General features: G+C 30.8%; 2 protein-coding genes across 2 annotated transcripts; both read right to left on the bottom strand.

Annotated features, from left to right (window-relative positions):
* Positions 1 to 8,140: 8,140 nt before the first annotated feature.
* On the bottom strand, positions 8,141 to 10,868 carry LOC106369893. Its single transcript, XM_013809989.2, has one exon. It carries the CDS (start codon positions 9,530 to 9,532, stop codon positions 8,141 to 8,143), a length of 1,392 nt encoding a protein of 463 aa, XP_013665443.2. The 5' UTR covers positions 9,533 to 10,868.
* A 3,678-nt stretch (positions 10,869 to 14,546) lies between these two features.
* Positions 14,547 to 16,064, bottom strand: LOC106370563 (transcription factor PRE2). Its single transcript, XM_013810566.3, has 2 exons — positions 15,700 to 16,064; positions 14,547 to 14,910 (listed from the first exon to the last, which is right to left on the bottom strand). Exons 1-2 carry the CDS (start codon positions 15,826 to 15,828, stop codon positions 14,755 to 14,757), a joined length of 285 nt encoding a protein of 94 aa, XP_013666020.2. The 5' UTR covers positions 15,829 to 16,064; the 3' UTR covers positions 14,547 to 14,754.
* Positions 16,065 to 17,045: the final 981 nt, after the last annotated feature.

Genomic DNA, 17,045 nt, shown 5'->3' with positions numbered 1-17,045 from the left:
TCTAAACAAATTTTGTGTAACCGAAGATGGTTGTTGTTTTGATGTCTATTTCGTACGATTCCTTTTTATTAGATCGAATATATTCACTGAGTTGTGATATCATTGATAGAAGTTAAGTCTTTTAGCAATATTTATTTTCCTCTTTTACTTTCTTGTTCAGATCTAATATATTTACAAGTTTAAGATCACCTAATTTCAATAATTTTTAGTTTGTGATCTACAAATTAAGAAAAATATTGAGAGTCATTTTTTACTTAGAAATATACTAATTGATCATATATGCATTACGAAAATAGTTTTATGGAATAATATGGTATTTTCATGAAGTTTAATATTAATTATGTTATTTATATTTAAAATTTGTATTTTAATAAAACATTTTATTAGTTAATACTGCTGTAATATTTTTATATATGTGCTTAGTTATTTATAAACTTTAATGAATTTAAATTTAATTATGATAAATATAAGGACCATAAGATAAAATACAAATAGTTTTGAAGTTTTGCTTTTGGAAAAAAAAAACACTTTTGAACTTTAAATATAAAGTTTTGAAAATTTCATAATTAAGTGTTTTTTTTGGAGATGTTCTAAGCCGGATTTGGCTAAGAAAGAAACACAAGTTTTATGTTCAAATACAACTGAGTCTGCTATAAATGGATTTAGGTTAAGAATTAATTATTCAACTGATTTTGATTTACACAAGACCACTGATATATCATATATATATATATATATATATATGTATACATATTGTTTTAGTTTTTAGATAAGATGTCAAACTTTTCAATTTGGATCAGACTAATTTGGATTACATAAGAAAAGCTACCAAAATAGATCAGATAGTATACATATATTTTCTGTAAATATACTGTAAGAATATTTATGCGTTATTATAAATGTTGATTGGCAAAATGATGATGTAGATGCTCTTTCTTTCACTCTACTATATTTTGTTGGCAAGAGTTTTTTTTTTTGTGAGTATCCAAGGTAGATGTGAAATTCTGAAAGATAGAGAGACCCACCACTAGTGTTTCCCAATTGTCATATCTGTGTGGTGGCTTTCGCAGTATCAAACAATTAAACTAATATTATTCCTTTATTTGTTAGTATATGGTACATTATATTATATTATAGTATTTTAAATATAAATTTAAGAATGGGTCCTACAACATAGTGCTACAGACCTGTCCTACAACAAGGTCTTTCACATGCTTGTATTGGGAAGATTTGAAAAGAGTATTAACACCTATCTATCTCTATCTATCCTCTTTGGCAATATGCTTTTCTTGCAGAAATTATTGAATGTTTTTGAGTTATCATATAAACAAAATATAAATATATGACCTGAAGCTCCTCCAACTAGCTCCACTGCTCCCATGTGCTCTGCTTCCTTTCCTTCGCTCTGCCTCTTTCTTGGGATACTTCACGTCTCCACTCTTTAACTTTTAAAATATTTAATATTTAACGGGTTTATTTACTTGGTTATATTATATGAAACGGGTTTTTGTTTCATCCTCTTTTCTTGTTTTATTTATTGACCCAGTCATGTAAGAATATATTTATTATCTCTTATTAACGTAGTGCTATAAATCGTGTTTCTTATCTTAATTGACAGAAAACAAATTGATTGGGATACTATATAAAGCATTCATGATGTTTGTTTAATTTATATTCTCAACTTCCACTTTGTAAGAAAAAAAAAAGTAAACTCCTTAATCCGAGTTCAAATTCGTAGTTGCCTGTGGAAGCAGTGGGGGTCTCGACGGACGAACAAACAATTAATATTGCTTTAAAGTTTATTAAACGATGCTAACACAATTTTGGCCAGTGGGCTTTGATCGTTTGTGTATCTCCTACTAGTATTTCGCTACTTGGTGGCTTTAGCTGCGAGACCGAGACCCATAAAAGTTGTTGAGTGCTCACCGCGTCGGTACGGCCTTTTTTTATTTCCTTATTTGCATTTGAAATTACGCGAGTGAATGGGCCTAATTATTTGGACCCTTATGCGACCCCATAAATCATTAATAATTTACGACTTCTGTTTTGTAGCCCAGCACAATGTATATAACACATCCTTGTTTTTAAAATTATCATCGTTAAATTTGTTTATAAGCAATTCTAATCGAAATTTTGATTTTTTGTTAATGTCAACATTTATTTTATTAAACAAGTGAACTAGTAAAATTTACGCATAGAATAAAGAAAAAAAATAGACAGTTTTTTTAAACAAATTTTGTTTACTCGTCATTCATATATAATTTTTTTTTGAGCAACCATTCATATATATAATTAAGATGCATGTATCTGGTTAACATCTGACTAACATCAGTTTTAGAGGGGTTCTATTTGCTATCCAATCGATCGTGATTAATTTGTTTATTGGATATAATTACAAAAAACAAATTAGGTTTGAAAAGGTCAAATAACGCGGAAAATGTGGGAAAGGACGAAGAGGTACTACATCGAATGACCTTTTTGACAATACCGTTAAACAGTGATAACGACCTTAACAGTGATGTAAGTTCTGTTCATCTCCCCTTTCTCACCTTTTGAGTTTTAAATTTTCACTTATCATTTTTTGTTATTATTTATTTAAACTGAATCAAAGGAGAAAACACAAAAAAAAAAAAACGAGAAATTTAGATGTTTCCTTTGTCCAATGGTAAGAACAATTATGTCGGTAGTTACAATAAAAGTGTAGGGGCAGAGCAATATTCACTATTTTATGATCCATCAATTACGTATACATATGTTTTGAAAACTTAAAGCCAATGTTTTTTCAGGCGGATACCATAGTATAATTCAGTGTCTATATCTGAACATTCCGCCTTAGTATTCATATTATATAGTCGCCATTGTAAGTTAACTATGATAACTAGATCTTGATCCGCGAGTATTTTTTTTCAATTTTGTATATATAGATATTTTTTTTAGATCATTATATGTATATATTTTTAACGCTAATTATATACTTATATAATTGTTTTAAATACAATAATTTTATAATTTACATATTATAAATAATCAATTATTTAAAACCTTCACATGTAGTTATCACTTTTTATTATATATTTATCTTATTGTATATGCATTTAGTTATTAAAAAAATTAATATATGCATGAAAAAACATATTTAAAAATTATTTTATATTTAATTTATGTTTAATTATAACCCGCCCTTTAAAGATGAATTTATGTTTACCAATATTTTTACGCTTATTTATTTTAGATAATATATTATTGTATATACAAAGTCAAATAAATGTTAATGTTTAGGCATGTATTATATAGTTTGTTAATGTTAAACCGTTCTGTCATCGTATTATACCTTTAACATAAATTTTATATTTACCATATTTTAGTTCAATATAATAATAGTATTTAACATGATGATTATTATTATAAAGTAAATAAAAATAGGATAAATGTTTAAAATTTTCATTATATAAACGATAACTTAATATATATATATTAATGCATAATAATAGTTCATTGCTAATTATAAAATTAGTGAAAATGTTTACATAAAAGTTTTGAAAATTAAGATATTATTAAAATATGTTTCAACAGAGTAATTAGAATTTTTAAAATATAATATATAAATTATATTTAAAATGAAAAGATATCATGATTAAAGTAATCACAAATATTTTGTATTAGTTTTAATTAAACATATTAATTATACATGTATTATATATTTTGCTAATGTTAACCCGTCTTATTAACATATTATATTTTTATTTTTAGAGTCATATATTGATATTTTTTAGCTTAGGTTTTTGTTAGTTTGATTATATTTTTAAATATTGAAAATAGTGTATAATTAGGATATGCAGGAATCTATTTTAAATATTTTTACATATAAATCTTAACGAATATGTTAAAAAAAATTGAATACCCTGGCACTAATTGTTAATATTTTTACTCAAGTAATACGATTTATTTTTTTAAATATTTTGTTTTAATATGGTTAAAGTTTTTTGATTTTTTTTTTTTTGAACGTCATTATTTTATTAGAAATGGTTAGCGTTTACATAATCTTCATGGAGAAGATTTGATACAATTGTTGGTACAAAAAAATGAAATTGGAAACTATTATATTCCAAATCACCATGTCTTGCCAACTTATCTGCAACTTGGTTAGCTTCACGTCCAACCCACTGATAAGAAATATCGTCAAATCGTCGCTCCCACCATTTGATCTCCCTTATCCAATTATATAATCCAAAGTGTCTCTGCTTGTTATTGAGTAAATTGACAGCTTTTTGACAATCGCCTTCTATGATAACTCTTCGATAGCCCCTACTCCAACAGAATTGCATTGACATTAAGATTGCTTGCAGTTCACTCTCCAATGGTGAACTAACCTTCATACCTTTAGCTTGTACTGATCCTTTATACGAACCTTTATCATCACGGATAACCCAACCTGCTTTACTTGTGGTATTCTCATCAATAAAAGAACCATCAACATTGCACTTGAACCAATCTCTTTGTGGTTTTTTCCATCTATGTCTTCGTCGAACTTGTGATGAAGTTGTATGTGAAATTGGGACCTCATGAGTATTTCCTGCATCTCGCCATTCCTGAGCATCCAACCGAGCAAAACGTAATGTAGAGATTCAGCTTTGACCTCTCTGTTGAAATATCAATATGTTTCTACTTTTCCAGAGACGCCATAAAATCCACAGAGGTAGATCTTGGAAATGGGTTAATCTTGATGATGTAGAAATTTGTAGACAAACAGCTATTTTCTCTTCCAGTGTTGATGTTGTACTATTGATGATCATATTTGATATACCAGAAGCCCTCCAGACACACTGAGCATAAGGACAGTTGAAAAATAGATGTAAGTCGGTTTCCTCTTCAATTCCACATCGTCTACATTGTGACTGTTGGGTAACATGTCTTCTTCTGAGATTCTCTCCAGTGGCTAAACTCCTTGATAAAATCCTCCAAACAAAATGTTTGATCTTCGGGGTTATTTGCGTTTTCCAGAGTCTTTGTTTCAATTCAACATCACCATAAGTTGGTTGAATCAATTGTTGTCGTGGCAAATGAGTCCCCAACCAATATCCTGATTTAACCGTGTATAATCCATCTTCATTGTAACTCCATCCAAGTAGATCTTGTTGTCCGTGGGGACTAATCTTGATCTTCATTATCCATATCACATCTTCAGGTAGCACTTCATTTCTTAATTTTTGCTCATCCCAATCATGACCACCAGGTTTGAAATAGTCACATATCTTGAAGCCTGTAATTATCTCACCATCTCGTGGACGCGGTGCTCTTGGAGGATGATCTGGCAACCATGGGTCATTCCACATTTTAATGTGTGAACCATCTCCAATGATATATCTCATTCCTTTCGAGACCAACTCCTTTCCATATAGGATTGATTTCCATGCATAGGAAGCTTTTTTCTTTTGAACTGCCTCCAAGATACTACAATCCGGAAAGTACCTTGCCTTAAGAATCCTAGCCATCAGACACGAAGGATTCTGCAATATTCGCCACACCTGTTTACCTAGTAACGCTTGATTGAATATCTCCAAATCTCTGAATCCAAGACCACCTTCTCTTTTAGGAACACAGACCCTATTCCATGCATACCAATGCATTCCTCCTCTATCTCCTTTTCCCCACCAAAACTTTGCTAGTATACTGTTAATCTCTTCACAAACTTCTTTCGGTAGCCGAAACACATTCATAGAGAAAATCGGCATTGCAAGTACTATAGACTTCAGAAGAACTTCTTTTCCTCCTGTCGATAAATGTCTCTGTTTCCAGCTCTGTGTAACAGACTTAACCTTTTCTATAATGTAGGTAAACATCTCGCTCTTCTTATTACCAAATTGTTCTGGTAGCCCCAAATATTTACCTATACCCCCTTCATTATGTATGCCTAGGATGTTCCTCATTTGTGTCTTTACATGAACCTTAACCTTGTTCCCAAATAAAATAGACGATTTAGAGAGGTTGATAGACTGACCCGAGACATCTTCATAAATCTTGAAAATCTTCTTCAGTTTCAGAGCAGATTTTTTATTTGCCAATGAGAAAAATAGTGAATCATCAGCAAAAAGTAGATGATTTACAGGGGGAGCTTGATTGGCAATCTTTATACCCAATAAAGACCTATCTGCCAAAGCTTGATTCATCATATGTGAAAGAACTTCTGCACACAGAATGAAAAGGTAGGGAGACAGAGGATCTCCTTGTCTGATTCCGCGTTGTGGAAGAATGTAACCTTCAGGAGATCCATTTATTAACACCGAGTAACTGACTGAAGTTATGCAGGACATAATCAACCTGATCCATCTCTCATCAAAACCCATATATCTCATCGTTTCCTCCAAGAAGCTCCACTCCAGTCGATCATATGCTTTTGTTATGTCTGTCTTAACAGCCATGTATGACAGGGCTTGTCTTTTTCTCGCTTTTAGGCTGTGAAAAATCTCATGGGCTACCACAATATTATCTGTGATAATCCTTCCAGGGATAAAAGCAGTCTGGTTCTCTGTAATGATCCCTGAGAGATGACTCTTTAAACGATTGACAAGTATCTTCGAGATGATTTTATATGACACATTGCATAATGCAATGGGTCTAAACTCAGCCATACCAGTTGGAGGATATATCTTTGGAATTAAGCAGAGATTAGTATGATTATGTTCTGAATCCAACCCTTCTCCATTGAAGAAACTAATAACTTCTTGCATAATCTCTGTCTTTGTATCCTCCCAAAAACGTTGATAGAATATAGCAGAAAAACCATCTGGACCCGGTGTACGATGAGATCCCATATCAAAAATTGCAGTCCTAACTTCTTCCTCTGTTACCATACGAAGGAGATCTTCATTCATCTCGTTTGTAACTCTTTTTTGAAATCCTTGAAACACTCCTCTGTAGAGGCTAGGATCTGTGTTGACAGATGTGTATAAATTATTGAAGTAGTCTTCAGCAATCCTTGCCACTTCTTTCTGACCTTTTCCAATAACTCCATTACTATCTTGAATAGAAGAGATAGTATTTCGGATTCTCTTACCTCTTGTGACAGCATGAAAATACCGTGTATTTCTATCTCCTGACCTTAACCAAGTCAGTCTACTCTTCTGCTTCCAGAAAATCTCTTCTTCTAAGTACGCTTGATTTAATTCTTCTCTGATCTTTGTCTTCTCTTGTAGACTTATCATATTAGATACTGTTGCTTTATCTAATTTATTCCTCAAAACTAGAATTCTTTCAGCTGCATTGCTCTTATTATGTCTCTTCCATTGAGATATATTTTGTCTACACCGACTGAGACGTTGTGCCAAAGGAATTCTAATCAGTTGCCCTTGACCTGTACCATTCCAACCTCGTTTCACTGAATCTTCAAATCCATCCTTTGATATCATCCTACTATCAAAACGAAACCATCTTCTTAGTATTTCCTGTTCCATTGCTATAAAAGTAATCAGAGGCCGATGATCTGATTCTCCTATCTCAAGAAAATCTGTATGGGAAGCGGGAAAAGCCTCTAGCCACTTAGTATTCGCCATTGTACGGTCTAAACAGCATTGCACCACATGAGTTCCACGCTGTCCCACCCATGAGAATCTATTACCATTTGTATGAAGATCAGTAAAATCACAGTCGCGCATCATTTGGTTAAAGTTCTGAAACGTCGCTGCTGATCTTAAGCGTCCACCAATCTTCTCATGATTTCCTCTTATCTCATTGAAATCACCTAAGGCAAACCAAGGTTGATTCCTTCGTGAGATTCCTAATCTTGTCAATTTCTCCCAAGTATGATGTCTCAATGCTGGATTCGGGTGACCATATACAAAGGAAAAGTAGAAAGGAACTTCATTGCAAACAACTTGACAATCGACCAAATTTACAGACTGACTGAGAATAGATAACTGAAGATTCTGCTTCCAATAAACTACTAAACCTCCACCTACACCTACTGGAGGAACAATTTCATAAGAAAGAAATCCTAACTGAGACCCAACATCTCTAACATAATCACTTTGCTGCTTTGTTTCCGATAAGCATATGATGTCCGGGAGATACATGCGGTTGATCTCCTTAAGGCGTCGAACTGTCGAGTCAATGCCTAAACCTCGACAGTTCCAGCGGAGTGTCCTCATGGCGGCTGTGGTGGTTTAGGGCCCACCGCGCCTCCCACATTGGTGTTAGCAGATGAATCTTCATTGTTCCGGGTTTCTTCAGGAACTACATTGATCGAAACAGCCATCTTCTTTCTTCTAGTGTACCTCTTCTCGCTAGTTTCTCCTTGCTCATAACTGTTAAATTTATCCACGTTACCAGCAGCTGATTCCATCCAAGCCTTTCTTTTCAGCCCTTCCAAGCCATCACAGCGCTCTCCAGTTAGCGTGAATGGAGAATACATTTCCCCCATAATGATATCCTCAGAGGGTAGCGTTGGCCGTGTCTCTCCATTCCATAGTGCTTCCTCATCAGCCTCCTCTTCTATAGCAGCAATTCCCCGTTCATACTCTTCCTGTAGAACCTCATCTGGAACTCTTGCAGCAGCGGCTTGTTCTTCGGCTTCCACAACTTCTTCAATAATCAAACCAGGCTCATTTGCCATACCATCACCCGCATTATCATCATCACTCCCATTGTCGTCATCTTCATCAGCATTGTCTTGCCCTCCATTCTGAATTAAACAAGCCCCAGAGTCGTGAGTCAGCATTCCACAGACCTCACAGAAACCACGAAGTCTCTCATAGTTGATTCTCAATAAGGTGTTGATCCCTGGAAGGAATTGAAACTGCTTCTGGAAGCGCAAAGGTTCATCAACGTTCCAATTAATACGGACACGAGCATACTCTCTCCTGGCCGTTACCTCAGCATTGTAATCCACTTCCATATACATACCAAGCGCCCGCCCTATGTGAATGACCACATCTTGGCTCATGTACTGGAATGGGATTCCTCGGATCTGGATCCAAAAAGGAATGAAGTTGAGCATCAGAGGATTGAAATCCGGAGTCCACCTCTCCATAATTAGCATACGGTCTGCAAAAGCCCACGGACCCCTGCGAATCACCATTTCTAATGACTCTTCAGAAGGGAATACAAACTGAAAACGTCTGCCTTCCACAAGTCGCCCTTGGATTCCTTCATAACCCCAACTTCTCGGTAGAGTTGCAATGATCGCCCTTATGTTTTGTCTCCTAGGCATCACCGGTCTTCCAATAAGAACAAATCTGTTCTCAGCCACCGCTTCATTAATAACATAGGTTGGTAAAGCCACCGGCGGATCGTCAGCACCAAGTGTAATGTTCTGTATCCCTCTTCGCAAATTTTCGCCCATGATGATGAAGCGTAAATGGAAAGGGTTTATCAATGGAAATGAGAATGATTGTAGATGTGATAGAACAGAACTCCATACTCCAGGGTTTATATAGATCAAACTTCGGAGAAGTTGAGAACTTAATTCATCACGATCGTAGTTTCCAATCATGGGGATAACTGTCAGGGAATGGAGGGAATGGGGACACCACGTCATTCCATCACCGAGAAAAACGGATTTAGGGGAACAGAGGCCGAGAAATTGTCGGAAAAGGAACCGCCGTAACCCTAAAACCCAAATCGCCTTTAGCGTCGCCTTTTTCGCATTATTTTTGTTTCTGTTAAAGTTTTTTGATTATTTTTCTTTAGTTTAACCCACTGTTATTTATAAAATACATTAAACTTTAATGTAAAATATAAGAAAATATATTGACAAACATGTATGTCAAAATAATTATAAAATACATATTATATATTCACAATGAGTTGTATGCATTGAGGAAAAAATAATGGTTTTGCTTTAACAACAAAAGATTAAATAGAATAACCACTTTAAATATATCATATGAAAATTTGTCCTAACTGTTTGTATAAAATACGGTTAGTATAACCACCTTGCAAAACAATTGTTATGCAATCGTTTAGATATAATGGGGCACGTGATGTAAACATACAATTAAAGGCTCAACTTTCTAAAATAAAATTGTTATACACTTATTTAGTTAATTTTTTAGAGAACAGTCCATTTTAAAATATCACACATGAATAAAATCATGACTTTTCTTTTAATAGAATAGATTATTTATCGTTTAAATCGGATACTCTGAAGTCTGAACAAATATTCCAACATCTTTTTGATTTTTTTTGGAGCATATTGATTGTGCATGCACCACACAATTAGTATTAGGCAGTTTACTTTATTTAATAAACACTAGGATAAAACCTACGGAAAAATGTATATGAAAATTATTTAAAAAACATCGTATGGAAAAATAAAATTTATGTTTTTAATAGAATTAATGTTTTTGGCCCTTAAATTTTTTTTTTGTCAATTACATAATTTGTTTACTAATAAGCTGATTCCATTTTTATAAATCTTTTAGGTAAAAAATCACTTATTGAATAAGAACCTAACATTTAGGCCGAAGAAGCTCATGCCTACTATTTGGTTACAATAAAACTATGTCAGCTCGGTTTTATATCATGATTTAACAATTTAAAAATTAATTATGGTTATGAGAAATTTACGTTCACATGTCAATCCTATCTATCTTCAATATTTTTCTTATTTTTGTGTCGTTTTTTCTATTTTGGTTATTGCTCGATATAAATATTAATTTTTTACTTTGTTCTTATTTCCTTATTTTGTTTTGGCCTAAAATTTAGAAAATATTTAAGATTTAAAATTATTAAAAAGATACATACTTAAGTTTAGATCTGCGTTTTATGCAGAATAATATTTTATAATTTATTACTTATTTTATGTTTTTCTACATATTATGAAATAATAAAATAGTAATTATATATTAAATAACTAAAAAATCAGTTACTATTATGTAATAAATTGACGTACGCATATAAATCAAACGACCGCTCTTGTTTATTAGCAAACATTTTAAGATAAATAAATAAAAATAATCAATCTTATTTGTGGTATATGATATATAATTAATTTTAAATGAAATAAACATATAGTATACTTTTAATATGGATATTTATTAAATGAGGTTTCTACTCATATGATTTTAGGATTATTTACATATTTGTGTAACAAAATTTTACCCCAACGATTTTTTTTTTAAATGTGAAATGTTTAGTGATTTCAATAATTTATAATCATTTAAAAAAAACAATGAAGATTTCAAAATTAAAATATTAACTTTTCAATATATGTTCAATGCATATATTAAAATATAAGTATGTATTTTCATGTGATATATACAGTAGAACCTCTATAAATTAATACTCAATAAATTAATAATCTCTATAAATTAAGAAATTTTGTTGACCCTAACTTGGATTGGTTCAAAATTTGACACAAATTAATCAAATAGTAAGATAATAATTTTTTAGAAAATTTCATGTAAATATATGGTCCCATTCAAATTATGAATTAATAATTATATGTATACAAATTTTATATAAGTAAAAACTTATTAATCTATTATTATTTTATATTCACAATGGAATTATCTTTATATTTTTTAACACTTAATATATTTTTGATGATATTTAGTAATATTATATCTAAAACCACATTTAAGTTCTAAGCAATATATATTATATACACCAAATAATATAATAAAATTAATATAAATGTCAAATTAAAAAAAAAGAATTAATGTCTATACACTAAAACAAATATATATTTATCTTAGAATAAATATATCTTAAAATAAAAATATATAAATAAGGAAATTTTTGTAAATTATTATCTGTTTAAATTAATAAAATTTTAATGTCTCAACATTTTAATTTATAGAGGTTTTACACCTATTAAAATAAAATTATTTAATCATATGATTTTATTCATATGATTTTATAATCATTGTATCTTATTATAGAAAAAAATTTAAATCTTGATCCACAAAACGTTTATGTGAAACTTTTCATAGTTTTAGTAATTTATTCTAGTTTTGGAAAATTCAAAATACAACATATACAAAAAAAATCTAAATTTTTATTAAATGATTAATGTTATTGTGTAATTTATTTTAATAATAAATAATTTAAAAATGATAGAAAATATGCAGATTGTTAGCAAAACTTTTTTATTTACAATCATTAATTGTCATATATATCTTAATCACATTAGATAATTCCATATATTTTATTTAAGAAAAAATATATAATAGTTTCCATTTGATAAATGAAGGGTCCATAATTGACATACTATATAATATAACATTTTTTAGCAATTTAATTTTGGACTAACAAATTCTCAATTGATTCTCAAGCCGCCACATAAACAAAAAAATAGTATTCTAATTACATGATAAACTCAACATAATACTTTTTTAATTAGTAAAAACTACATATTATAAATTTTTAAATGTTTCTCTATTAATATATAGGGAATATGACTTACTGCTTTTAACTATACACATTTTTTCTTCATGCGGACATTTATCAAAGTTAAACCGTATACATTGGAAAATTATTAATTTTATTTTACGATATTAGTAAGGCATAATTATATTTATACGGTTCACCATTAATAACAGTTAGAAGTTCTCTTTGTTTTAGTATTGTACGCATAAAAACGAGCTAAACATAAACATAAATTTTGTATAAAAAAATTCACACTGAAATTTCATTATAATAACAGAGAAGGATACAATATGATATAATTCATATAAAACTTTGACCCAAATAAATGATACAGTTCATGTATATATATGTAATATTTTTTATATAATATTCATGTATATATAAACACCTAAATATAGGTATAAAATTTAATGTAGGTTTCAGTTGAAAGGGACCATATAGGATTCCATCCCCACGCACAACAACTTTACTGTACGAATTTATAATTTTGTTCGAATATCAGTAATTTTCAAAGCCTTTTCCATGATCAATAAAATAAAGAGCAATCGATATTAGTCGGTGTGAACAGTAGATAAATCATTTCAGGTATAGTTACTTTGATTACCCGTTGGAAAACATTAGGTCCAAATTTAAAACTTTATGTCCTTCGAAATAATCAAACAAAATTCTACTGTAGTTAATCTTTATCAAATATTTTAACTAACCTAGAAAGTCAAAGGTTCATGTCAGTAGGTCTCCATTTCCTATATTTTCTTGGTGAAGTTTCTCGTTAGTTGTTAAACTACAGAATCATATCCACACTCAACTGATTTAACCACTTTACCGTTATTAGAACAAAAACCTAAAAATAGTTGGTTTATGAATATTTTACGGCAACTGCTTTGACGTTACATCCCGTATATTTTTTTTAGTGACTTGATAATAAAATAAAATGTATACAGAAATTGTAGAGTATCAGCGGCCAGATGGAAGTCCACACATTCTGTAAAAATTGGTTACTTATGAAAGAAGATCGTGTTACAGTCACACTTACATTCATGTCTTGTTAGGGCCTGACTGGTTTAACCGCAGCGGTTGCGATTGCGGTTGCGGGAGTTTGCGGATGCGGGTGGTTGCGGTTTCTAACGGTTTTAAGAGATTTGTACGACTGGTTCTGCGGTTAGAAATTTGTGCGTTTGCGGGATACTTATGACTGGTTAACTACCAAATGCAGCAGCTGTTAAATAATAAATTAATAATATTTACATTTTATACAATTATAAAAATATCAAAAATAATAATATTATAATAAATATAAAATTTATATTTAGAAAGTTATAGTTTAATTTTTTTAAAAATATAGAAAATATTTTTATTTTAAAGTTTTATAATATTAATTAAAATTTAATTGATATATTTTAGCATTTTTATAATTTCACTTTAATTTTTTTATTGAATTTTTTTATTTTTGTATTTATATTGTTTTGGAAAAAAAAAAAATTTTATTCTCCCGCAAACGCCCGCAACCGCAAACGCTAGCTGGAACCAGCTTTTGAATTTATGAGGTTCAGAGCGATTTGGAGCGATTTGGAACGGTTTAGAGCGGTTTGAGCGATTGTTGCAAAACGCCAGCAACCGCTACTAACCGCAAAAGCTACGTTTGCGGTTGGTAGCGGGAAAACCAGTCATACCCTTACTTTATTATGTCCTTATTGCAGCATTAATAAGCAAGATTCTTGTGATCCTGCCACTTGATATTTCGACCAAAGAGCTCGCACATCTCACTTTTGGTCGAGGAGCTCGCACATCTTGACTGTAGATTGTTTACAAATTAAATGAGAACCGCAAAAAGAAAAAGAAATCTACCTATACAACATCTGATAACTTTTTGACCGACAAAACTGCCATTCGGCCGATTGTTTTCTGTTCATGTTGTTATTTACGGTTTAAGTCGAAAATACTGTGTATATATATTAACGAATTTATAGTGGTTTAATGGTTCAGATTTCTCTGTAAGAGTCTTGTTATGAAGGTACTTAGGGTTCGAATCATTCGACGCATGTTTTGAAGTTTAGTTTGATCTTTTGGTAGTGACGATCTCCCATTTCATTTGTCTAACAAGGTGATACGAACGAACACACGTACATGATACATGTAATATCAAATTATACGAAGTAAGCTGTAATATAAAATTAAACTAATAAATTAAAATGTGATTTATTATAATTAAAGCGTAATAGTTGCATGCGTGATGTTAAACCAAAAGAGGGTCAAATATAAACCCTGGCTACGTTGACTTGTAATATAAGAAACATATAATAGATAATAAGAAGAGACCCCGATGGATAACCCTCACAACGAGATTATAAAATGATATATAAAGCACAACTAATCAGGCGTATGTCGTAGTTATTCATTAATCAAGCTCCTAATAATGGCTGCTTGTGGGCTATTAGGATCAATGGTTTCCAGAAGCTGAGACAGACGATCACTGAGATCATCGGCTTCTTTGTTCAAGTTTCTTATGTAATTGCAAGTCTCTTGTAACACCTTCGATGCTGATACCTGTATATTTTAAAGAATGTACATTTTATAGTCAGAAATCTGATTATATATTCAAAGCAAGTCTTAGCATGGAGTAATGATGTGTCATAATTAATGATGTAGTATGATTTTTTTTTTTTGAACGACTTGATGATGTAGTATGAAATAGATGATTATTGCTATGCATACTACAATATCATGCATTGTCATAAAAATAAGTTTAAGATGAATGCTCATAACTTATAAAATTAAAACAGAAACTAACACATTGTTTAGCCTTGAGAGAAAAATCAAAGTACTGACATGTACTAAACGAAAAAGATGCTTCCATTTATAGAAACAGGCCTCTTTCTTATTTTTCTCAAGTTCGTCCTTCTCTTGTTTTTATAGAAACCAAGTTAACCAAATATATAATTCGAAAAGAACAAGTCGGGGCTGTACATACATGTATTGAATTGATAGTCCGTGAACCGATATAGTCGTCTCACATTCAATGCATATAATCAAAAATATAGGTAAAATTAATTAGAATTAGCTTAATGCTGAAGTTAGGGGAAATATGTTCCCCTTTCCTCAAAGTCCGGTTAATGGTCAAAAGTCTTTTAGAGACTTCAAATGCAATCTCCCACATGAATTACTATATTATGACTGTAGCTAGGGAACTGTTCCAACATGTTGTAAATGTGAGTGTCTATTGAACATAGTACGTAACCCTAAGTAAATTAAATATCATATCATAAAACTGAAACTTATATATGTACATGTATAGAAGATAGAGTATATAGTAACTTCTAACAATGTTTTAATTACCGTGCTGGAACGACGGTTCTGGCGAATCTCTGGAATAGATTGTCGGAGCTTTGAGATAAGATCAGTGATCTGATCATCGCTAATCCTCGATGATGAGCTTGCTTGTCTCGACCTCCTGCTAGATGACATTTTCGTTTAAACTTCTTGCAGAGATTTGGAATATATGTGAATCCTAGAACACTCTCTTTTCTTGATCGTTGTGGGTTAGAGAAGAAGTATAATTGTTTGTGTTTGTTAAGAGAAAGGGAGAAGAAAGGAGGAGAAAAAACGGTGTTATATAGAGGGCTAGGACCACTTGTACAGAGAGAGAGAGAGGGGGAGATGAATAGAGAGTAATACAATAAATTTAAATTGGGACGTTGGTATGACGAAGACAAGTGCATAAGAGAGAGAGCAGTGGTTTAGAATTGGAGTCAGTCACGTGATTTACAATTTATTAGATTGTGATGTGTATATGTGATAACTACCACGAGATCATTATATATAGAGCTAATTGGTAAATTGTCATCTGAAATATGTTATAAAGCATAGAAAAACAAATGGAGTTAGAAAGTATAGAAAGACAAATATTGTGGAATCGATTTATAATTTCAGTCAATAAAACAAAGAACATTAAAATATTTTAATGAGAAACTACTAGTTTGACAAAAAAAAAAAACAAAGAACATTAAAATATCATCACTTGAATTTATAATATTATACTAGTGTTAAGTGCCACAAAGAGGAAAACAATAGCATTTCAGGGGTTCAAGGCAAACATATTAAATTTTTACTATTAACTGTTTCTGAAAATATAATTACTATACCAATAAAAAATATATCCAAATTTTAATATTTTAGAGATGAGGCAAAAATTTATTATAAAACTATATAAGTGATTGTGAACATCGTCAATCATATATATGTTAACTGAAATATATATATATAGATGTAAAGTTGTAAGTGATAAATTAATATAAATGTAAAAAATATAATTTTAACCAATAAAATATTTGATAAAAATATAGACAAACAATATCATCAAATACAAAGAAATTACAATAATAAGTAAATTTAAAATATAAAATATCATGACACAAGTATGAAGCAAAATAGATTAAACCAAATAGATATAATTATCATTAATTATTAATTATTGAAAATATATAAGTAAAATATATTTGATAAACTTTTTCAAAAAACATATATATATATATATATTTGGTAAACTATTTTAATAAAATAAAAAATAAATGTCGGTACCCCTAAAATTTGTTATGTAAAAAAAAGTCTGAGAGAGTAGCTTTTCATAAGACATGGTGAGAGAATAAATTCCATGTTCAATCCATATACAGAAAACCAAGAAG

This window comes from Brassica napus, chromosome A10, assembly GCF_020379485.1.
Source record: "Brassica napus cultivar Da-Ae chromosome A10, Da-Ae, whole genome shotgun sequence".
Classification (NCBI taxonomy): domain Eukaryota; kingdom Viridiplantae; phylum Streptophyta; class Magnoliopsida; order Brassicales; family Brassicaceae; genus Brassica; species Brassica napus.
Note: the sequence above shows the minus strand (reverse complement) of the source record. Positions and strands in the feature narration are given on the sequence as shown.